The sequence below is a fragment of the Planococcus citri genome, chromosome 3, assembly GCF_950023065.1.
Source record: "Planococcus citri chromosome 3, ihPlaCitr1.1, whole genome shotgun sequence".
NCBI lineage: Eukaryota > Metazoa > Arthropoda > Insecta > Hemiptera > Pseudococcidae > Planococcus > Planococcus citri.
The window spans coordinates 38,568,823-38,594,059 of NC_088679.1; the positions used below are offsets into that span (position 1 = coordinate 38,568,823).

General features: G+C 33.7%; 1 protein-coding gene across 1 annotated transcript; it reads right to left on the bottom strand.

Annotated features, from left to right (window-relative positions):
- Positions 1 to 281: 281 nt before the first annotated feature.
- On the bottom strand, positions 282 to 24,133 carry Dhc1 (Dynein heavy chain 1). Its single transcript, XM_065357208.1, has 78 exons — positions 24,006 to 24,133; positions 23,572 to 23,709; positions 23,388 to 23,492; positions 23,135 to 23,305; positions 22,878 to 23,067; positions 22,629 to 22,789; positions 21,213 to 21,338; positions 20,968 to 21,132; positions 20,739 to 20,846; positions 20,301 to 20,616; positions 20,175 to 20,192; positions 19,870 to 20,093; positions 19,658 to 19,805; positions 19,371 to 19,552; positions 19,079 to 19,285; positions 18,771 to 18,967; positions 18,560 to 18,704; positions 18,247 to 18,364; positions 17,894 to 18,166; positions 17,634 to 17,794; positions 17,133 to 17,321; positions 16,856 to 17,051; positions 15,932 to 16,167; positions 15,575 to 15,856; positions 15,082 to 15,348; positions 14,777 to 14,989; positions 14,485 to 14,684; positions 14,227 to 14,391; positions 13,950 to 14,102; positions 13,644 to 13,851; positions 13,406 to 13,567; positions 13,109 to 13,333; positions 12,840 to 13,012; positions 12,579 to 12,757; positions 12,284 to 12,471; positions 12,017 to 12,211; positions 11,802 to 11,940; positions 11,529 to 11,686; positions 11,315 to 11,433; positions 11,084 to 11,211; positions 10,788 to 10,984; positions 10,513 to 10,698; positions 10,287 to 10,417; positions 10,002 to 10,186; positions 9,635 to 9,912; positions 9,313 to 9,553; positions 9,008 to 9,213; positions 8,750 to 8,913; positions 8,529 to 8,651; positions 8,267 to 8,459; positions 8,031 to 8,161; positions 7,804 to 7,952; positions 7,552 to 7,721; positions 7,222 to 7,448; positions 6,921 to 7,143; positions 6,630 to 6,828; positions 6,364 to 6,509; positions 5,860 to 6,075; positions 5,490 to 5,755; positions 5,243 to 5,411; positions 5,005 to 5,160; positions 4,782 to 4,937; positions 4,528 to 4,684; positions 4,304 to 4,434; positions 3,917 to 4,170; positions 3,656 to 3,846; positions 3,470 to 3,591; positions 3,131 to 3,299; positions 2,665 to 3,044; positions 2,511 to 2,588; positions 2,197 to 2,391; positions 1,952 to 2,053; positions 1,789 to 1,869; positions 1,638 to 1,717; positions 1,407 to 1,563; positions 1,095 to 1,307; positions 847 to 999; positions 282 to 763 (listed from the first exon to the last, which is right to left on the bottom strand). The coding sequence occupies exons 1-78, from the start codon at positions 24,081 to 24,083 to the stop codon at positions 377 to 379; spliced, it is 13,968 nt and encodes a 4,655-aa protein (XP_065213280.1). The 5' UTR covers positions 24,084 to 24,133; the 3' UTR covers positions 282 to 376.
- Positions 24,134 to 25,237: the final 1,104 nt, after the last annotated feature.

The window sequence follows — 25,237 nt, forward strand, 5'->3', positions numbered from 1 at the left end:
AGAAAAAAATGGATATATGTATAATATGACAGTTGTATTGCAAGTCATCGATTTGATCTTCGAGCATTATGTGGAAATGGCTCAACTCCGCACCTGCAGCTCCTGGTGGAAACGGCTCACTTTGTGCACCCCACGCAGAAATGGGCAAATTACCACACTTCTTGTGGAAATGGTTCCTTTCTCTGTTCCCCACGCAGAAATCATCGAGCCCCCCCCCCCTTGTGGAATTAACTCTATCCGTAATCTAAATCAGAATTCCACAAAAATGACTAAAATATGTATAGCGTAAAAGTAAGATATTTATTCCCTTACATTCAATTCCACAATATTTTGGCAACAAGAAAATAAATATACATGCAGCATGTATACCTAACGCTTATTTGATATCACATAGCAACGCGACACCTCTCAATGTCCAGTGTCGTGGATTTATATCAGTTTCAAAATCGATTGATCCAATGTAATTATAATCGGAACGTTGTGGCTTTCTATATATAGGACATTCGTACAATCGAGGCTCTTTTCCCGCTGTAGTATTCACAGCTCTGATATGAATGACAGGCATCTGCTCGTATAAAACTTTGGGTTTACTTTCTATTAATTTTCCGGTCCTTCTGTCTAAACTCGCTCCTTCTAAAAACAATCCGTATACATAAACACCCTCATTAGGAGAAGCAGTGACTTCTTCTTTATTATATTTCGTGATTTCATTTTGCAGTACAACTGAATCAAGGGCCCATCCTTTATGAGCCCTGGTTACTTCCTGTATGGGAAATGAAAATAATTGTTTGAGAAAATAAAATAAGTGGATTAATCATTACGAGAATGGTGTTTGTATAATTTTACCTGTCGCATTGCCGTTAGAAAACCTTGCGGGTTGAAAAATCCTGTCATCCAGAATGTGAAAGGTCGCCCATGATTACACCATTTTCGGAACTGGGCATCTCGTTCTAATAATTCGGTAAACCAAAATCCTAAAGTAGCAGATTCCCAAGACACCTGATAAATTTTATTCATGGTATAAATACGTAATTGTATAAATCAAGTAGGTACATAAGTAGGTTTCAAATACTTAGCCAAAGGCCAACACTCACTTTTCTCCATGCTTGTGGAATTCTTGCATCATACATCGCATCCAAAGCTTCTTTTAAGGAGCTACTCATTACTATTGTACCTTCTATGGCTAATTTTAAATTATTCAAAGTAGAATGAACTGTTACGATTACTTTTTGCATTCGATCGATTTCTTGTCGCAGAAAAATGTTCATGGGTAACAATGGCCCCATTCTTTGAAGTGCCTCACGTACCTATACGAAAGAGGGTTTATTCATTAAAAAAAAAAAAAAAAAAAAAACTAAGTAGGTAATCGATAAAATAAATCCAACGAGGCAGTAGTACGATATTACTTCATAATTATTGTACGGTTTTGGTAATTTTTGTAACATGTCTTCAGCCAGTCTGTAAACAACACTTTCGCGGGATTCGCCTCCCTGTACACCTCCTTCTTTTGGCTGTACACTCAAAATAGTATCTAAAATTCCTTTTGCAGTATTTATTTGATATCTAGTGCAGAAAAATCATGTTATTCAAGCTCATTACGTATACTTTTGAATTGAATTTATATTTTGAAAACTTACGTAATGTCAGCGTTTGGGTGCAAGCCAAAAACTTCTGGGCTATCAGCGAGAGGTAAACTATTGATGTAATCTACATAACCCTACAATTCCACGTAAAATTTTCAATACAACGTAAATTTCAGCAAGATTAACTGAAATCAACTATACATACTTGAATATTTCGAGTATTTGGAACTTTGTACCCTTTGAAAAATTCAAATCCCGGTCGTAATAGGACGTCACAAAACCATACCTAGGTGACAGTAGGTCATAATTATGCTCATAATGCGACCAAGTTTGAACTTCTACATACATACGATTAACATCTTACTTACTTGGGTAAAGGTTATCAACAGTCTTTTATCAAAGTCATCTGTAACACGTCCTCCATATTGTACTTCACCAAGCATGTAGCAGACTGTAGGCCACGATATTCCCTATGAAATTAAACAAAAAACTTATTTGAGATGTCTTTAAAGGCAGGTAGATGGGTAAGTATGGGAAGCTTGGCAACTTTTGAGATAAGTAGGTATATTTTTGTACAGTGTGCATGGTAGGTATTCAATTCTACAGGAATTACTTTTTTTGGATCCATGTCATCTAAATGATTTTGAATAAATTGTGTACTAGCTAAGAAATCGGCTTGATTGAATTCATATGGAACGTTCCAACCCAAAGGACCAAATTTTCTTCTTTCTTGTACAACAGTGTGCAAAAACGCCACAGCATATAATAACGGAGGCCACTGGTTTTGAGTAGAATAATCCAATGTGTCCTGAAAAAAAAAGTAGGTAGGTAACACACAGTTCGGGTTAGTTTATATGTAGCCTCATCGAAGTACATATGTAAGTAAATGAATTTAAAACAAATTTTTCATCAAAATGATTTTTTTACCTGCGTAATATTTTGATATGTTCTTTTCATACTGGATCTAATTCCCTGAGGTGGTTCATTCGTAAATTTAATAGCCATCTGAAAAATTAAGTACATGATGTTGAATCATCGTTCAATAAATTTCACGTAATAGTTCTAGGTATTTCTCAATCACCTGCAACAAGCCTATTGGAAATTGAGGATGCATCTCAGTTGTCAACCATAATCTAAAATATTCGTGAACCGGATCATTATCCGTCAACGAATCCATAATTTCACCGCAAAATGGCAAAGACAAATGTATATTTTGCAATAAAACCCATTCGCCGGAAATCATGGCTTCTGAGATTAATTGACGAGCATAAACTTCTTGACCTTGCCCCATTGAAATCGATCTCAACGTAATGGATTTGGATTTTGCAAGTGTTTGTATTTGGGAAGACGGATCAGAACCGATAGAAAGTAAACAAATTAAAGGAGTTCGCGGTTCTGATTCTTCTAACGTGGTTTCCAAATTTAAAATACAAGATTCGCCGTATTCTGGTCCCAGGGATTCTGAAAAAAATAACACGCAAATAGATATTACTTATAGATTTTAGAGCTATCAGCTGGCAAATACGTGGAAGGTTAAAGCTCTTTACCAATGATGTATTTCTTAGCTTGAGAAAGTGTTCGATCAGGACTCCATGAACGAATTAATAATAATTTTCTGAATACGTCCAAAATTTTACCATAACCGCACGGAATTTCTTCCTCTTCTGGTCGTTCTTTTTCATACCATACTCTCCATTCTTTTTCGTTTTGTTTAATCTAAATATTTTGACAATAAGATAATGACATTAATAAACATATTAAATAGGTAGGTACCTACTACCTAGGTAGATACTGGCTAGATTACTGACTGACGTGAGTGGCCAGTAGGTACATGACAATTTAAAATGTGTTCATGCAGGTACCAGGTACCTACATATAAACTTTACCTTATTTAATAAATTGGAAAACACCGATATCTTATTTATTTCTACTAAATTCAACCAAGTAATATCCAATATCCATCGGAAAGGTTTAGGAGTCACAGCGTTCAAATCAAGAGAAGCGCCACCTACATGAAAACACCAAATTAGAAAAAAAAATATATTATCGACATGATTTACCTACCTACCTACCTTTGATAAAAGTCATAAATTCTTCGTGCGTAATCGTGCCCCTCTGACAATCAATTTTTATAGCCAACATCAAAGTGAACAAAAGTTTATGCCTTTCATAGAGACTTCTTTGGGTGAATTTCCAAACTTCAAACGTCAAATATTTTAATATATTTTCTATTCTCTCTTCTGTATCAGCGCTCTTCATCGATCTGAAAAAATCATAGGCTTATTGAAATTCTTCATAATAAATGGGAAATAGAATATAAAGGTGCAACTCACTTCGTGATCGAATCGTCGAAAATATTCAAAAACTGTTTCAATGAATTTTGATACATAACATTTACATTTCCCATTTCCACAATCAAAAAGTATAAAATGGATCCTCGGGCTGCAACTGCGCGATATTCTTCTCTGGCTATCATTATTTTCTTTTCAGTTTGCTCAGAAACTTGTAATTTTGCGTTGACCTCTTCAGCAGTAGTTTTTGTTTCTTGTAAGACTTCAATTAGTGCTTCATCATCGACCAATGAACCCTAAAAATCAATAAATGAATGTAAAAAAAATTATAGATATAATTTTGGATCCAATAAGATAGAAAAAAATCAAGATAGGTAAGCTAAATTTCTCGCAATGTTATGAAAAGTTATTGCTTTTTATTACACATACTTGAGAAGAAGTTAGGCGATGCAATAGGTTACTTTCGAGCTCTTTCATAGCTCGCTGATTTTTTATCACAGATTCAAACAAAGCCATTCTTTCTGCTTCCAAATCTGATTTTTCAGTTGATATCACACGACCTGAGAAGAAAATTCGTAACCGTTAAAATTATTATTTCGAATTCAAGCCTTTAATTATTTTAATAAATAGGTATGTAGGTAGATAATAAGTACCTAATAACTGATCTTCGAGACCGAGCATTGTAACAGTAAAATCAATAATCGATGTTTTAGCACTGACTTCAGGACTATAAGCAGGGTTAGGTAGTTTGGTAGTTATGTATAACATGAAACCAGGCATAACATCGGTTTCTTTATCACCAACGACAACCTACATATTTGTAAACAAAAAAATAAATATAAAAAAAGATAAGTTTGGATAGTAAGATTTTTATGGCTACTTGAATACCTAGACCTCTCAGACATACCTTTTCAATTGAACCTGATTTGATGAAATTTTTCTCCAAGACATTATCTATCACAGGGTCTAGTTCTTCACCTACATCTTCGATTAATAAAGGCCTTCCTAAAGATAAACTGTCTTCTAGATGATTTCTAAAATATTTGTGGTTCAGTGATGTAATCTGAAGAAAAAATAAATCGATAAAACACTTGACGCAGAAAGTTTCAATATCAATTTGATTTACCCACCTGTAGTTCATTATTCGATTCTTTATTCTTAATCCACATTTTACCTTGACCCTGTGGATCAATTAGCAAAGAATACGAACTTGATTTTGTAATAATCAAAGCATTCTGCACTGAGAGCTCATCATTTGGAAGTCCTTGCAACGTCCATTCAGAAATCTATCGAAAAAAAATACTCATTAAAAATTAATTTAATTCTGACTAGGTAGATTTCATTTATGACTTATAAGTTATAACTTACTGTTGCAGTTTCCACCAACATATTGGTAATATTCAAGTTCTCCGTAAATGGTATTGTATGCGATTTCAACACTCGCATCCAAGATTTGATCAATCTACCTCTAAATTCTTGATTATATGGGCCACAATATGAAAGAAATCCGGTCGCAAGCAAAACATCTCCAACCAGTCTAAACAAGTGAAAGAAAAAATTTCAATTTTTGAATTCATCAAAAAACTTTTGATAAATACATAATATTCTATCTCACCTTCCATGCTGTTTCTTGAATTCTTTACTTTGTCTCGTCCATCGAATTTTTTCTCCACCTAATCCATTGATAAGAGCAGTAGCAGCGGTCATTTTTCTCAAACAAACGTTAGCTGCATCGGTAAGTCTCTGTTTTTCAGCAACTGCTGCGTCGTATTGAGCTTTAACTTGATTTAAAGCTTGTTCTTTGTCGGATAATTCTTTCTCTGTTTTATTCAAATCATCCATGGCTAACTTTAGACGAGCTTCTTGTAAAGCCAAATTTGCCTAAAGCATACCCAAAAAATTATATAGGTACTTACCTTTGAAACACCACCTAATAAGTACTCGTACTTGAAAGAGTTTTTAAAGAATTGGAATTTAATACGAACCTTTAGAGGCAGTACTTCTCTATTGACACTATGAAAAAAAGCCATAGCTTTTGTCCAAGATAATAAACCAGCAACATCTCCACAAACACGTTTTGCTGTTTCCATATTGTAGTCTTCCATTTCGAAATATGGTTGAAGTAATTCTACCATTTCGTTGTTTATTATATCTTTCGGGTAATTCTGTAATTGAAGTAGAAAAGTTGTGCTTGCCATCATCTGCAAAAAAAAAATACCACGTGCCTACTCAAACTATGAGCTCATAATATCCACTCACGTTCAGCACAAGCTGGTTTAAAGTTCTAGGTATAGGTAACTTGTTTCAGTTGCAGGGCTTAGGTGTTAATAAAATTGCCTAACTTGTTCGCCGTAAATAATCATGTTTTGTACTTGATCAAAAGTAAAGTGCGGTCGTCCGATCTCGCTCATTTTTTCACGAGTTAACTATTTTTAAACGACCAGCATTATTTCCGTACCAATTCCACAAAAGGTTAGAACCAGCTTTACCTTTAAAGACTCTGCCCATGATGGTTTAGGACAGGGAGCAGCAGTATCTCCAATAACAGGATGTAATTTTCTCAAAAATAAAATCAAAACACAGTCCATTATACGCATAATCAGATGAGGAGGTCTGCCCAATTTTCGAATAGTTGCTAGAAAAAAAAAAGAAAACAAGTTAATAGCATTCAACTAACTGTTGCAAAAATAAAAGAATCACATAGTGCAGATCATCATAAAACACTTGCGACCCGCAATGCATAACTTAAGCTTACCAATATGAGCAGGTTTGATGGTATTCAAGGCAGCTTCTGCTTCCATAAGTGCTGGTTTAGCTGCCTCCAATTTTTCTTCGGCTATTAATTTCTCTTTGGCAATACTAGCAACCAATATTTCAGCTTTTTCTTTAACTTGCATCACTTGATTTTTAACTGATTCAGCTTGACGTGCTCTTTCGGTTACTTCACTAAGCACCTATTTTTGAAATTTTTTGAGAAATACGTACAAATTAGAATACTTAACTTTGATCAACAAAACTAAAAATCCAGAGGTAATTCTATACTAACCATTTCAGCTTTTTGGGACGCGTCAGCCAGTTCTTCTTCCATTACAGCTAAATCTTTTTTCAATAATTCAACCGAAACGGAAGCTTCTTCCAGTTTTGCCAAACCTACCTCCATTCTATGAGCACTGTCAGCCAATTCTTGTTGTTTCTTTTTGTAAATATTTTTATATCCGTTGATGAAGTTCAGATACGACTTTGGAGTAACATGAGTAGCTCGACGGAACCTTATAATTATAATAAAATTTTTAATCGCATAAATTTTTAGGGGAAAAAACATGAAAGAAGCCAACCTATACTTTTACCTTTGGAAATATTCGGTAGATGTTGCAGATACAATATCTTGAATAGTTCCTAGCGCATTCACAAGTTCACCTTTCACCTCAGAAGTGCATTCGATACTAAATTCTGATAAAAAGTGGCTGGCTACTTCAACTAGAGCATCTTTAGGCCATGGTTGGAACCAGTCCACCGTACATCCGGAGACTAATGCTGGAAACTGCATAACTCTGTTTCTGAATCGTTCACCAACCTACAAATAAAAATTTTATTCGTTTTTCAAGTCAAGTAGAGCATTATAATAATTTTTAAAACAAATCGATAGGTTGAATTTTTCAAAACGAAAAATAACTTACGGGAGAGAAGCAAAAAACAACGTGTAAATTTTGAAGAGTTCTTTGAAGGAAATATTCCATTACATTTTCTTGGGTAAGAGTACGTTTAGGATTCTCTCGTTTCATGATGGGAGTCAGTTCGGATATAATTTCAGCTTGTTCATCTCTCGTGAATAAATTAGATATGATACCTATTCAGAAGAATTGAATTCACATTTTCAATTGGACTTCAAATAGGTATAAGATGCAATCTTATTTTTTTTGTGAACAAACCGGAAGAAAGGATGTTATTTAAATACTCCAAGAAGCCTTCTTCTTTGATATCTTGATCAGTGAAAATGAAAGTGGTGCCTTTACCTTGCACACCACAACTACGATATAATAATTTCAAATCTTCCAAGAAATTGGTAATATTATACGATCTATCATAATTTTCAAAATTACAAATGTTAGAGCAATATTCAACGCTGCCAAATTCAAAAAATTATTTCACTATTAACCTAGTCAGAGAAATCTGAAAAGTTTTGTAACCAGCAATGAAAGAAGCCAATTTTGTCAGTGACTGCTTTCCTGAGCCTCCTACTCCAATCAACATAACGTTTCCTCTAGGGTGTCTGATTACTCTGGAAATCTAGAAATGTCAAATTTCATTTTTCAATTAAATACATGACCACTTATCTTCATTATGCACTGCACATGCTCGTAGGTAGTTCAGGTAGTTGTGGTATGCACGTACTTTGATTAAATGCAACATAGCATCTGGAAAAAATACCAAATCCATGCCAGCACCTCGGACCATTTCGTTGAATTGAGATAAAAACATATCCAATCGTTCACGAAGCTCTTCCATATTGTAAACTGGTTCGTAAACTTTGGGTAATTCCATATCTGCTTCTTCACCTTCCTCTCCAGTAGGTTCAGGAGCATCTCTAAATCAAACAATTGAATTACAATAAGACAACTCGGTGAAAGTTCAGTTCAGAATTCTTTATACAAACCTCATGAAGTCAACAAAAACTGGGTTTTGCAAAGTCATCTCATAATACGATGTTTCAAGACGTTCTTGAACTAATTTAGAAAACGTGTCATCAAACCAATCCTTATCACTGAGGACTGTAAACCTGATTTAGGAAAAATAAATAGAGAGGTAGGTAGGTACCTAAATATAATTCAGGAATTTATATTTTTCGAAAACTATAAAATTTTGAAGCTAAATTACCGATCAGCAAATACTCTTGTGCATTCGTGTTTCCAAAGCAACATGAGAACTTTTTCACAATCGATTACAGTACTCAAAGTTCCCACCATACCTTGCCAAATTCGAGATAAATCTCGTAAGCTGAATATGTAATGGAATTTCGCAGGTGTTGGGAGCAAATTGGTCTGAAATTAGACAATAAAACGTTCATGTTTTTATTTTCAATCATCAACACTTGACTTTTAGGTACCTCCTTGAACCTCCACTGGTGTCACTTACTCTGACTTTCTGCCACAATAACCTCGTCAGTGGTACTAATTTCTTCACAAGATTTCTCACTTCAAGAGCGAACCCTCGTTTAGCATTATAGTGTCCTTCACCAATGATACGAAATATTTTATCGATAGAATCTTTTGAAGGTAACGTACAATTCAGAATACAAAATTGTCTTTTCAAACGAGCTGGAATATCATTTCTTCCTCCTCCTGTTTAAACAAAGATTATAGGTAGGATACATATATTACAGAGAAGTATGGGTAGGTGGGTACATCATTTTTATTTAAAATGATCAACTTGTAGGCTACCTGGCTGTCCCATAGCTGCTACAAATTGGATATCAACCAAAGTATTGAATTCTCCTGGCTTCTCCAAGCTGTAAAATCCTTTCATATCCATAGTCTGACGAACAATCTCATTGGTTACTTGGTCACCCCATTCGTTTATGTAAGGTAAATTAATATCGTCGATAAATACGGTCATCTTCCTATTACCGGATGGTCCGAAAGTACTACCCATTCGTTTTTCTACGTAACTTTCGATAGTTTTCTGTAAAGTAAAAAATCTCGGTGTTGAAATAAACTATTTTTAAAAAAAATAATAAATAAGTAGGTATGGATAGAAATTCACTTGAAACTGATACGGTGTAGTCGCTGAGGAAAAATTGAAAGATCGACTCAGGTGCTGTTCGGGATTAACTTTTTTCATGTATGATTTCATCATGACTGTTTTTCCTACACCTTGTTCGCCTACCAACAGAACAGCTTTTTCTTGTTTAGCCACACAGGCGATCAAGTAGTCTATTCGAACGTTATCAACAATCGGTATCATAATATTGCTGTAATCAGGTGTACTTGTTTCAGGATACACGAAACTAGTGACCACAGAATTCCACGGTTCCCAGATACCTGATTTAAAAAAAAAAAAAAAAATTAAAAACACCAATTTCGCACGTATTCAAAAGTACCTACGTAGGTTGGAAATACCTATATCATACCTTCGATGGTGACGTAAAAGTCAAATAAGCTTTTATTGTCTTCATTAACTTCGGGTAAATCAAAAGAGGAGTGTTTTGATCTAATGTACTCGTTATACATATCCCTATCTTCATTTTCTAGGAAAGCTCCAATGCCCCAAACCAAGGAAAATACGTATAATCTTTGCAAGTGTTCTGAAGTCAACCTGTAAGAAAAAATAAATTGGCAAATAAATATTCATGTGTATAAAAAAAAATTAAATAATATATGTACAAGGAGTGAAATACAAATTTATAAAAATTTACTTATGGTTGGGAATGACAACTTCTTTGGGTTGCAATAAATCGGTATCTTCTATTTCTTCAATATGATGACTTTCTTTGCTTTGAGCTTCGTTTACGTGCCAAGAAATTAATCCTTGAAGAATGACTATAATCTACGAAAAAAATTTCGATTTCAACATAACGGAACTGGAAATGAAAGCCCTCAATGCTCTTATATAAAAATTATTTTTGGACGAGTCTTACGTACTTGTTGAATAGCATTGCATTGTAATATTTTAACCATAAACGTCAGATTAAGAACAGCCCAGTTATAGGCTGCTAGAAATGATTCCTCAAAGAGGGGTTGGAAAACTGTTACCTCAGTGGGATGACGATGTTTTAACCAGGCACTCAGCATTGGACTCCAGTCTAAACCAGATGAACTCATGTAAACCTGACAAAATAAAATTTACAAACATATTTTAATCGAGTTGAAAAATGTAGAGAGGTAGATAATACAAATTAATGGAGATTCGTTTGTACCATTCCATTACGCGAAACAGTGGCTGGTGAAGCATTATCAATATTTTCTGGTTCAAATATTACTTTACATGTAGCAGACATTGGTAATCTGTCACCATTAGCCAACGTCAAAGTTTTATTATCATCCAACACTGAATTTAAATTCTCAATCCAAATACTGTCCACTGGGCCATCCAATACAAGCCATACGTGTTCACCTGTTTTGAAAATCAAAACAAAGTGATTTAAAAAAAAAATCAAAATCATGCTCTCACATAGGATTTTTAAAAAATTCAAAATTATTATCTAATACCTACCTTTTTTGAGTTTTAATGTTTTTCTCCATAAAGCAGAAAATATTCCATCAGTCCAGTCATTGGTGGCAACATCCAATCGACCGAACATCTGCGCTGTTGTGATGGCTTTTGGATTCATGCGCATTTCTCTATTCAATGATGAAAATTAATTTCAGTAAAATTAAAGCCAAAGTTATAGATGCTATTTGTAGGTCTAGCTACCTACTTCATTTAATTCAAATAATAACTAACCTATAATGCTCTTCGTATGAAGACAAGGCTTTCATCAATGTTTGAATACAAGCTGTTTTTCCAGCTCCAGCAGGGCCCAATACCATGATTCCATGTCGAACCCTTTGCGTTTCATAAAGCTAGAAATTTTAATGGATGTCTAAATGTGCAAGCTAGTTAACAAGATGCGAGTCAGTTAAATGTATATGGTAAAACTATGCTACGGGATACCCACTTGTATCAATTTCAACACCCAAGGAGTATGATATATTAATCCAGCCTTTTCAACTTCCTCAGAAATTCTTTCTTCCAATTCCGGATAAGATGTTTTTTCAAGTGTTTGATTAGGAAACAGATCAGCTACTAGTGACATGAATAAAGGCTCGTCTTCGTCTGAAAAAACATTTCAAAAAATGTTATACAAATAGGTATGTGAGTGTTTTTTTTTTGCTAAGATGTTTGGCAACAAATCAGTAGATTTAGTTATGTATTCCAATAATGTGTCAACCTATAAGTTTTGATAAATTCATATCACGTAACACTCGCATAACTATGGTACTTTCTGTATCTTTAGAATTTACACGTTTCGCAGCTCCAAGACTTCTTAAAACTGAAAGAATATTTCGTAAACCGAAATCATAATGTACCTGGAAATAAATTTAAAAATTCACACAATTAGAATAAAATTTGATAAAAATGAATTTAAAAATTCTAGGATTTTACTTGTTTCGTTAATTGTTCCTCGCATAACTTATACAACGTGTAAAATTTTCTAGCCAGGGTGATATTCTCCAAAAATCCACAACTAGCTAATTTGACCCTAATAATAATTTGTCTGTCGGGAACCATCATGGCAACAGTTCTGAATTGAATTTTCAAATTTTCTGGTAATTCTTTACGTCCAGCATAACCTGGATTCTGATGATGAAAAAATTATCAAAACAAAATCAACAAGCAACAGCACAAATTCATGAATTGTGATTTCTTTACCATAGTGATGAAAATTCCGAATTCTGTGCATAAATCAACCACATCACCATCGGTGAAAGTGAATTGTTTTTTTCTTTCTTTTTTTGCATTCAATACAGTAGCTACTTGCTGAGCTGCTACTGATAGAACGGGCAATTCAATTCTGTTGAATTCATCGAAACATCCCCAGGTTCCAGATTGAGCCAATCCTTGAAAAAAAAAGGTAAGTACATGTTTTTTAAATGTCTACGAACGACATAATTTATATGATTATTGCTAAAACGCAAATTGGGTGGATTGTCACGAACTTATTTACCTTTGTAAATTCGACCCAATCCTCTATAATCCATTTGATCAGAGCAGTTGAATACGACGACATATTTTCCCAATGTTTTACCCATATCTTTGACAGTTTCAGTTTTTCCTGTACCTGCCGGCCCACAAGGTGATCCACCCATACTCATGGCTAAAGCTTGAGCCAATGTGATATAACATCTTCAATTAAAACAATCACCCACCTTATTCAACTAGTTCAAAAGCTATGGTTATACTTATATTGAAGCCGATATCACTTTACCTATCAGTTAATGGCGTAATAACCAGTCTTTCAGTGCATCCCAAATATTCGTTCTGGTAAGCAAACGTTACATCTGTGATGGAAATCCAGGTTTTATCCAGATCTTCCTTGAAATAAAATCTGCTCTGCTTCAACCAATCAAAATCATTCACTGAACGAACATTCAACCGACACTGGAATTCATTGAAACATACCATAATAATGAAATAGGTATTTACCTACTTATATTTTGTAGCTTAAGTAGGCTATGATGAATGAACAGTTTTTACCATCATATCGAAAATATCTCTTTGATGCACATGTATGGTAATCAAGGTTTCAAACTTAATTCTTTCAATTTTTGTCAAGTCACGAGTCGTTTGATCAATCAGGGTGTTCAATAGTTCTAAAAATCTGTTATTCGTTATAGCCATGATTTTTTTATCTGCTCTGGCTTGCATTAAAGCAGCTTCTGAATCTCTTGTCCACAGCATTTGGATTCCTAAAATGCCCACCTGGAATAATTGTAAGTCATTAATAACACCTGTCTTTAAGAACGTGAGTATAAAGATGAAAAAACTTCATACCTGAGCTGGCATTTTTTCAAGAAAAGGTAATAAAGCGAAATTTGTATCATTAATCATAGAATACGCTGTTCTTATGATCGAATGAAGCGATTGCTGAGATATTTGCAGCAGTGAGGTCAGCCATGTTTCTACACTTCCTTCAGCCCGGACAGGTCTCTCAAGCTGTAATTTCAAACAACTGCGAATTACCTAAATCTAAAATCATAAAATGATGCTGGAGATCTAAAACTCGTCTTACTGGGATACATTCTCCTTCAGATGACACAATGGCTGTGATCTTATTGTAATCTATATCGTGAAATTTCACCGCTCTGGTATTGTCAAAAATGGACATTAAGTGATTTTGAATGGTATGGGAATCTGAAGCTTGACCCAGTATTTCCAGAAGAGCTGGATCTGACACGAAGAAGAATCTTGGAAACATCATTCGTTTTCTTTCAAGATACCTGTTTTGATAAACATTTTTATATTTTTAATCAAACTTGTGAAAACATAAAGCAGTCGGGAGTCAAATATGCAAATTCGCAACACATAGCTTACTAACCCGCTGAGAGATTTTTGACATAATTCTAATTGTTCTTGTAGATGGGGCAATAATTGTTTTAGCATATCGTCTCCTACACAACAAGCTACCACACCGGGAGTTTCGTGAGCCCGTTGCATGATTTTTTGCCAAGACTTATCGATTTTACTGAACCTAATGAACATAATTTATTTTATTATTTTTCGTATTACTTTCCCTAGATGTGACTAAACAAAGTAAGTAAATAGGTAATATTTAAAAAAAAAAAAAAAAAAAAATGAAGTAGGTAGATAGCAACCTTTTTGCTTCTTTGGGCAATTGTTTGGCAATATCTCCTCCAACGAACACAGCTTCTAAATATACCCACATATTTTGAACCAATAACCATCTTTCAAGAATTTCATTTGTATTTGATAGATCATTGACCCATTGCTGAATTTGTTTACGGAAGGGTGCATTGTATCTGTTCACATCAACATAAAACTATAGGTAACTATTTTTTCACTGAATGCGAAGAAACTTTGCCCTTCAACACTTTTCAAAATTTTCAACCTACCTGTTTGACAACAATGACCCTAAAACCATCAAACTATCTTCCAAATGTCCTATCGTTTCAGCGGTAGTATCTCCTCTCAGCAACAGTTCGCCTCGGTTATTAAACATCATGAAAGTCAACTCGTGAACTGACCACTCATTGGTTACTTGACGTAATTTTGCCTCAATATCTTTTTCTTTCATGGCTGATATACAAATATCCTGAAATAAATTCCAATAATAAGATAGGTATACATTATAAGTAAGCACTTTTTAAACATCAATTAATTTTGTGAAAAAATTGTTTACTTTACCTCGATATCTTCTTTATATTTGAGCAGAGGAGCTTCTAAGATATTTTTCAAACAAAATCCTTCACTTTCTAGATCAAAATTATAACTCGTTATTTCCATGATGCGATGCCAATGACGTTGCTTCATCGCCTTATTAGCCATCAATTCCAGCAATGGGCACATATCATTGAAATCATCTATGGTTCTTTTCAAGGCGTGAAATGCTGGCCATTCCTGTTCATTTTTTAGGTACAAATAGACTAGGTAGGTATGTACCTACATAGGTACAATCAACTAACAATAAGAATGAAACTATAAATTCGAACCTTCAATCCTTTTGGCAATTTACGACATCTGTTTTGAAACTCCATTAGCTCGTTGTTGATTTCTTCGATATTCACATCATTCCAAGGTATATCGTAATAACTGCTGACTCGATCGATTACATCGTTGTATAATTTGTACAATTTTTGCAATAAATTCAGTTCTTTTCTGATTTGAGCTAATTCCGGATATTCAGTGGTTGGTAAGCCGAATAATTCTTCTCCACTTTGATACGTTTGTAATTTTCGCCACATTCCATCAAATCGATTCTATAACATTCGAGTACCTATTTCAAATTCAATTATATATTTCAGTAGCCTACTTATTATACTAGTTTAAAAGCAGTATTTGAAATCTCCTTTGCAATGCTGTCCTCATAAAATTATAATCACATTTGAAAATCTTCTCTCGAAAATCCTACCAGCTTCTTTAGATATTTTATTCAGATTTTCTAGGATTTTAGAAAACATTATAAGGGATCAAGAATATACAAACTTGGAACAGAATCAATCGATCTGAAGCTTCTCGAGGAGTCAATCCTGACATCATTGGACCAGATGTGTGATACTGATGACAATAATCTTGACTATCCTTTTTGAATTTATCCAAATTACGAAATAACTCATCCTCAAAATGAGGCTGCATAGTTAATAGCATCATGTTCACATCCATAGCTCGTGCTAGTAATCTTTGCCAAGTATATCTCAAATTATCCACTTGTTCAAGATCTTCTCGATCGATGGGAAGTTCTGACTTGGTTATTAAGTTGAAAGCTTCCTGAAATTGAATAGGTACTATAAAGCATTATACCGATCTGTAGATGAATTTGAATCTAAATAACATCAAACGTACCTCAATCGGTTCGATTTTCAATTCCATATCGATTTCCTGTTCCCTTATTTTTTTTAGCATGTCCATTACAAGCCTTACATCATCTAAATCTCTAATTGGTCGTTCCAATTTACGTTCCATTTCGTTGATTAGAGCATAAACGTAATCCATTTCTCGACGATATTTCTTACGCAACGTTTGTCCGATTCGATTATTACACGATTTTATTTCAGTAAGTAAGCCGAATTTCAATCGATCTGAAATTAAAATTTTTCCTTTTTAAAACTCGAAATTACCCATTACGATTAATTTTTAAAAATGTGAATATCAAGGAGCACAAACATGAAACATAGCTCTAAAAGTAGGTAACATCGACTTATGCCTCTTCAAATTATTCCTACTTTTGGGTTTCACGCAATCCACGTTAAAATATGTTAATATATTTGCATAACCAGTTCGCCGTAAATAATGCAGTAAGGAAAATTCTCAATTGATTGTGGCTATCATTGGGAGGAGGGGGGAGAGTTTCGAAACTATAGAGTGGCGCTTTCCTGATAAATATGGACCAAATTGAAGAATTATGATGTAAAACGAAAAAATTTTAATTTATTTGATTTTTAACATTTTTTTATGGCTGCCCAAGTTCCACTTTTTCATCATGTCAGGAGGAGAGGGAACGAGCTTACACCCATTAAATAGTGCTTTTTTGGAGAAAATCGACTAATTCTTAGGATTGGAATGTGAAAAGTGTAAAAATTTTGGATTTGTGGATTTTCTTTATTTTTGAAGAACTTGGGTAAAGGGAAGGGACTTCTCAACATGACCTAATATTTTTAAAATATTCAGAGATTTTTTTTAAAAAATTGACTCTACTTTGCATCATAGATGACTGACAGAAACAGTTTGGAACTCCCTCCTCATAGATTCTGAAAAACCCTTACCCACCTATAGATATTAAGAAAGCAGTTCCAAAAACTTTTGTATCTGGTTGTATTTTCAATTCAGATTCGAGTTCTTGATGACGACGCAAAGAAGCTTCAGAATCAGTTAGGTTTATCGTATTCACATCTTTCTTTTCATTGGCTTCATTTTCCCATAGTATTTTAAACTGCGACCATTGCTCCAGGTACATTTTTAATTCCTGTTAAAACAAAAATATAACATAATTACGATGGGATTTTCATATAAACCTATCTTTCTCACTTATTGGGTAAAAACTAACCATTTTAATTTGATTAGAACAAGACGACAATAACGACAACGTCTTCACTACTTCTTTATTCTCTATAACTTGAGTATAAAAATTACGCGACTGGAAAGGAAATTTCGGTTTTGGTTCCGAGGCCAACTTATACAATCTTCTTCGTCGAGTACGCGGATCCTCAGGGAGAACAACGTTGAAACCGTGCTCCTGTTTTACAGATTTATTAAATTTGTGAAATACATCTTTTTCGTCGTCGAAATCTCCTGTAGATTCGAACAACTTATGCCATTTTTTCTGTAAACATTTAGGAAAAGGAAAAAAGGAACCAAACAGGGGCACAATAAACACGTAAACAATCACAACACACAAGCCAGTCACATGTTAGTATAGTTTGAAATAAATACCTTCTAAATTTCAAAGATATCTAGATAGGTAGGTAAATACGTAGGTAGATAATTTAAATTAATCATTTTAGAGTGGGAAAATGGTCAAAAATACAAATTAGTAATCAAAATACACCTGTTGTGGTTTTCCAGCAGTCCATTGAGCCACTCCTTTGGAAACCCCGGAAATATATTTACCGGCTAGAACAATGCAATCCTGAATTTCATCCATGTTTGGTTGTATAACAATATTGGGTATTTTCAGAATGGCATTTAGATGGAATATTGGAACTCCTTCTGCATTAAATAGGTGATCAAAAATTAAATTATGTTGCGAGAGAAAAAGGTAGGTAGGTAGGTAGGTACCTATTTTTACTTAAACCTTTTACTGCTTACCAGAATCCATCGAAAAACGTTTTCTTAAATCGTCCACAGACTGTCTGGTGATTCGAACCAAAACATCGACTACTTTACGACTATAATAACGTCGCATTTCGGAAACAGCATTGGAGACCACATCATTCATAACTTTGGACATAGCGCTGTTTGCTAACATCAGCGAATAAGGTTTATCGAAACATTCACAGATCACATTCCAGTCCTGTTGCTGTTGACCTGTTGATGCAACAGATTCGCCTGTTGATACGCCTCCTTCATCTGATGATTTACCTATAGAAATTCCATTTAATCGGGAAAGTCATAAACTAAGTGAAGAGAAGAAAAAAATATCCGTGGATTTAATTTTGTACCTTCGGCTATGTCTGAAAGAAGATGATTTTCGGCTAGTTTCTGAGTAGAAGTTTTTTGAACCAATTTTAAAATGTCTTCCACAGCTTCTTCCACCATTAAACTTTTTTTGTTGAGTTCCTGCAGTAATTAGATCAGTTACTCGTACTTTAGAAGTAAGGAAAGAAGAGGGAAAAAAATAGAGAGAAATGACTCGATTAAATCAGATGCAATTTGTTCCCTCCTGCTTTAGCGATGCAGTCAATTAGGCCACAAAAATGTGTATAATTGTCTATTTCAGATTTGAAGGGAAAATTTCTAATCTGTATTACATACCATGGCTGCATGATTACTTTTCTCTTCCATTTTTTCTAAAAATTGTCCTATAACCCAAGGAGAATCTTCTGGTAATGCGTGTAACTTGACGTAATTCATCGATTCGAGTACATGAAGCACTCGATTCTCGTAAATATCGTGAATTCTGAAAAAAAATATTAGTTTGGATTACGAACAAGACCACATGTAAAATTAACAGATTTCATTTTACCTGGACACCAAAATTTCAAAATCCTTTACTGCTTTCGAAGTATCATTTACAAAATTCTCCCACGTAGGCTGCGTCCACGTAATCGTATGAACTGCTGGCCCAAATAAAGACACCAAGTTGACCAGATGAGGTAATAATAAAGGTCTCACTTCAGACTTCACATCACTCACAGCTTTTAAAAAATTGCGTAGCAAAAACTGTTGAAAAAAAATTATTGATCTCGTGAGTCTTTGAAATAAAGAGTCGATTAAATTCAAAGGTAGGTACCTACTGAATGTAGATAGGTAATTTATGAATTTTTCGCTTACTTTTAACGAGTCACTGATCCGCATAAAATATTCACGTTTTGAAAAAATTGCCATCGTAACGTTTGGAACTGGCAAATTCATCTTAGCCATGCATTCTGTTTCTCTTATGAGTAAAGTTATGCGATGATCTAGATTTACCGTCAAATTTCCAGTTTCCGACTCCATTCTTAAAAGCGTTTGTTGCAAACAATCTTCAACAATCCAGACCTGAAACATAAAATTAAGTATCCATTTTACCTACTCATATTTCAATTTCATTTTTTATTTTTCATCAAAACCACTTCTGACTTACATTAGTATTGACCCAAATATTCACAATATCTTCTTCAAATGACGTTAATGCTGAAACAGCAATATTGTATTTCTTGCTTAATTCTGTAGTTGCTGGTAATGTCTTCAAAACCGGATGTTGTAAAGCTTCGGTGAGTATATCTTCTAGATGATATTTCAGCGATCGAGTCCATTTGATACGACCTTTCAAAATGAATGATGATTTAAAAAAATTTAATACTCGTTGAAAACGGGTAGGTACTTTTAGATCGAATTATTATTCAGGCTTCAAATAAAAATAATACCTACCTGCAAGTGGAGGAAACGTTCTAGCCAAAGGAGGATCGTGTTTCTGTTTTCGAAACATTTTCAAAATACGTTCAACTTCACGTTCGCAGTATTTTATCACACGATCGTACTTCTCGTCCAATTTTTTCAAAGGTATTTTTTCACTGATCTGCGAATATTTTTAAAGGAAAATTAAGTGCCTCGCGCTATAGATACAATTTTAATTTTATTACCTGCTCAAACCGTGTTAAAAATTTATATCCTTGTCGAGTTTCCCAAATGTCACAAAAATTATCTTCGATGGTTGTTGCAATATGTTCTTTCAATATGTTCGTTTTTTCAATGAAATTATCAAAATCTTGATCGAAATCAGTATTTTTCTGATTCAAGTAGTCGTAATTCTTACTGGTAATTTCATTTTTTGCTTCATTGAAGGATCGAATTGCTTCGTCCAAAGCTTAAAAAATAATTAAATGTCTTTCAGTGATTAAATAACTAGGTACCTACCTACCAAATTGTACTATTGACATGAGCATACCTTCTCCTAGCAACAATCCTAAAACCAAAAACACAGGTATATTTTTTATAAATTACCTATTTGTTTCAAGATTTATCTTACATAGGTACCTGCTACATATAAATAGGTAATTGAAATATTTGTTACCTTCCATTCTTCGTTCAAATAACTTATTATAATCTTCTATTAAATCAAACAACAGAATTATTTTCTTGAGTCGATTGCAAAACGCGTCGAATTTTCCAAAAACGTAATTTTCAGAAAATTTGAACTCTGTTGAGGCGTTTTGAGTCATTGGAAGATTTCGCTGCTGAACTAAAGCATAGCTGTTGTGGTACACGCTGTTCAAACGAATACAATCGTTGAGCTTTTGGCAAACTTGAACTCTCTCTTGTTTCCAGATTGGTTCCGTGTTGCGAGATGTGATGTATTGTTTGCAAGTTTCGATCATTTGATTGGTTATCTATGTTTTAGGAAAGAAATAATAGGTAGGTAGGTAGGTAAGATAGGTACCCAATTATAAAGGCATGGATCAAATATATTACCTATAAAACTACATACCTACTGTGTTAAAAGATAACTTACTTTTATCATCAGAGAAGATATTCTTTCAGGAGTGTTATAAAATTGCGAAACATTATGAATCAACTTTACAGTTTGCAATAGACTCATTATAGAGTCTTTCATTTTCACCTATAGGCAATATTTTGCATAGTAAATCGATTTGTTTGTTTATAAATATATGTATGTACCTACCTAGTATACCTATTTACCGAGAAATAAAAAATCATAATTCTGTAATGAATATACTTACTGGATCTTGCAAATATAGAGAATGACAACATTTCTCCATAACCTGGATAAATTTAGCATTGTCCCTAGCTTCATTATAATAAGTCGTTATTTTGGTTTCGATTTCTCTCCAAACTTTCATCAATTTAGAACGAGCTTGAACAAGACACTGAATAGATATTTGAACCTAAAATGAAAAAAATGACCAATAAGGTAGATGCCTTTATCTACAAAATTAAAGGTATTTTGTGTTTATGGAATTTTTACCTCTTCGGAACGCAATCCCATGACGATTTGTGAAAATTGTGCACATCTTTTTTTCCAGTATTCTAATTCATCTTGAGGCCTACTGGCATCGCTTTCTGTTCGTAATTGTTCGCATTCATTTATTACCTAAAAGAAGTTGCAACAACATCAAGTTTAAAAAACAGGGAAACGAAACATTTTTTCTTAGATGGAGGAAATTTTGAGTCAAATTTCTAATAAGTAAGTACATAGTTACCTACGCCATCTAACTAAATTTCAAGGGTTCAACCTTATTTTTCGATTTTCGACGAATTTTTGAAAGTTTATGAATCTTGACCTAATATTTTCCGTAAGAAAGATTGAAATTCCATAAAATTGAGGTAAAGAAACCTAAAATTTGATTCATGGATCTTTTTTGATCTCCCAAGTCAATTGATGGTGGCTTTGAAGTTTGAAGTATTTTAGAGCCTTTTGTGGATTTTCAGATTTTCCAGCTTTAAAAAAAAAATTGTCAAAAAAAAAAGGTAAAGAAGAAATTCAGAATTTGTAAAACAAAGAAAAATCCGAAAATCTACTGGAAACTTTGAAAAATTTGAAAGCCTTACCTATCTGTCAGAAATAAGATCTGCATATAAATATCGTTCTATGTACCTCAATTTGAACAAATTTCAATTTTTCCATAGAAATTGGACCTCAAAAATTCTTAAAAATTTACCAAAAATTTTAAAATGAATTTCAGCTCTTGAAAATTTGGCCTTTGGAGTGAGAGGGGGAGGAAGTGGCATGAACAAGTTCACCTGGAACGAAAAAAAACTTAAACGTGGGCTAGGTTAGGACAAAACTACAAAAGTTCTAGATTGAGGCTTATAACAAAAGGTGACGAAAATATCGATTTTTTTATCAAAATTTATTTTAATTAGATCATCAGGATCATGAATGCTCACAGAAATTAATTAGTGTCCAATATTATTATGAGTTTTTGGGTTTAGGTAAATGTCAGACCTTCACTTTTTTATGCATTTTTACAAAATTGAAAATTTCTTGCTCAACTATAAATCACAATAGGTAACCTATTCCCATTATCATTGTTACCAGTTGAAAAAGTGTGCAAGGGTTAAAAACCTGAGCACTTTTCAAAAATTTTTCACCTGGGTGAAAACATTTCTTTTTCAATAATTTTTGAAAGGAAATGTATAATTTTTTATCTGAAAAAAAGAAGTGCTATAAAAACACTTTTCTGGTGTTTAATTTTTCAAAAATGCTGTGCTCTCGTCTCGCTGTTATAAAGATTTCTTTTAAAACTCTTATTTTAGCTTTTAATAATCTATATTAAAAACTGAAAATTTTAATTTGTTTAGGGGACTAATTCGCCAAACATGCTATTGGGAAAGTAGAGGCTTCAGGTTTATCACCCAAAAATATGTACTTGTAACTCACACTTTGCAATTTTTTCATCCATATTTTCACTCTGACTTCCAACGCCGTGACTTTTTCTGGCTGAGATACAAAATTTTTCATATCTTCAGGACTAACTATTCTCGACGCTAGATTCAAATGAGCTTCAAAAACGTTTGGTTGGTTGCATACATCTTCACAAACTATAGGAAAAGAAGACAAAATTAGGTAGGTATTATCAAAACGGTAATCAACAATTTTTTAAGTTGCCAATAAGGTACCCGCGCGTACCTTTTAAAGCACTACAAAAAGATCGAAGACTGGGTAGCAATTGATTTTGTACCATTGGACTTGTGGCTTCATCATCTTCGCCATTTCCAGTTGAGAATGAAATAGCTGGCATAAATATGTGTTCCAATATTCTCTGGATACAAGTAACCAGTCCTATATCCGCTGCGTTTAAAACACCGCAAAATAAATCCTGGAAATTGATTTAATTGAAGAAAATAGGTTGAAATTTATGATAAAAATAAAAAAATCCTATTTACTTTATGGAAACCTTCTTCGGGTAGAGGTTTGGTATTACTCAACCTAAGCATATAAACGCAGATGCCAGTCAATGGTACTGTCGTACCATCAGTTAGGAATAACTTTTTTTTACGAACAACATTTCCAGCAAAAGATCCGACCATTTTTGGTAACCTGGAAGCTGCTTTGGTCTGTAAAATTATCAAAACTGGTTTATTCTGTGGTTTCGATAAAAGAGAGGGAAAATTCAACGATTATGGATTTGTTATTAACCGATTCAAAATGCATATTATTCGAATCTGTCTCATCTACTTCTTGATAAAACCACATTAATTTTGTCCTCATATGTGGCAAAAATAACTGATTTATGTCATCCAACTGAAAAATTAATTCAAAACAATTTAATTTCACTGCTACCAACTAATAGTTTCAAAGGGTAAAATGAAGAGAGCATCACCATGTTTCCTTCGAAAACATTATCCATTACATCTGATCGTGGCATTCCAGTTGAATCTGTGAGTAACTGGAATGTAAATTCCAGACGAGGGTCCATCTCCCCTCTTCGTGCTTTTCTCTCACATTCTTCTCGGCGTTTCTGAAAAATTGAATGATATATTGAATAAAACGAAAATAAATTCCTCTTGATAAATTTCAAAATTATTTAAAATTATTTTTTTAAATGTCTATTTTACAAAAAAAAAAATTAAATTAAAAAAAGGGTAAGTAATATGTAGAAAGTAAAAATTAATCTAATAGGTAGTTGAGTATTTTTACAAAATAAAATATAGCCCCTACAATCTTAAATTATGTAGATACACGTAGAAATAGTTAAATTAAGAAATAACATAAAATCTTTCCAAATTTGAAAAAAAATCGTAACAAATTATAAACCTGGGCAAGATCTCCAACTTCATCCTCATCTTCTTCTTCAGATTCATTAGTATCATGTTTAGGATCACGTATGAACATATTACACGAGTAATCAAGTACACAAAAAAAAGCGCGCTTTCAGCTCACCGAATGTATCATAAAAGTACAACTTATACCAAGTGAAACTGCCGGGCTTTATGCGTATAGGTGGAAATAGATGCACACTTTCACGTTGCCTAAACACATAATTTTTCATCACAGTTGCTTAATTTTATGACATGCGACTTTCGAACGTAGGACAATTTTTTATTTCTTTTTCGTAGTGGGACCTAAAATTGCGAAATCAACCTTACAAACAGCTCTTAAAATTCACTCGCAAGTCCCTTCAATGCGAGAAAAAATTCGTAAAATTGTTATAAAATGAGTTCCTCAGTTTGTATGATTGGTGGTCATTTTTTAATTCTTTGTCAATCTGACAAACCTTACGTGGGAAAAAATTTACAACCACTGTTTCGATTACACGTTAATAGTTGAAAAGTTTTAAAATTCAACACTTAATGTATGTATTGTACGTATATTCTGCTCGTATCAAATGAATAACTCGCGTGTCACGCCTTTATAAATGTTGAATCTCTGCGAGGAATTTGAACTTAGGTTACATTTTGAAATATACTATCAATATTGTCACATGGTTTAAATCACTCGCGATTTTTTCCCTATTCGCAAAACGAATATCAGAAACGCGAAAAAATTATGCGTTGGAATGACAAAATTTATATATATAGGTACGTGTCGAATTCCGGAAAAATTTACGATGGTGTATTAAAAATAAGTTTCAACTTTCAAGGATGATTTTGACGCCACCGATTTTTTAAAAATTATCATAAAGTTGACACAGCTCGTGTTTTTTTTGCCAAATATACAGGGTGTCTCGGCTCAGAATAACGCCTTTTCACCAGTAACATAGGCAACCCATCCTGAGCACAAATATGCGTGTTTGCCTACCTTGGGATTTGAAGGGGCCGAATTTTACTCGCATGACAAATTTTTGTTTTCGATTTTGAGTGGCACATTAACGTTACGTCATTCAAAGTGGTTGGTCTTTACGCTGGGTGATCAGGAAGGGCTATGACAGATGAAAAGTTCTGAAAAAACGTGTTCAAAACTTGATTATTTTTACCATTTTTCTCAAAAATAAAAAAAAAATGTCCTCTTTTGTGTCATTATTAGATATTAATGTTTCTTGAAGAAGA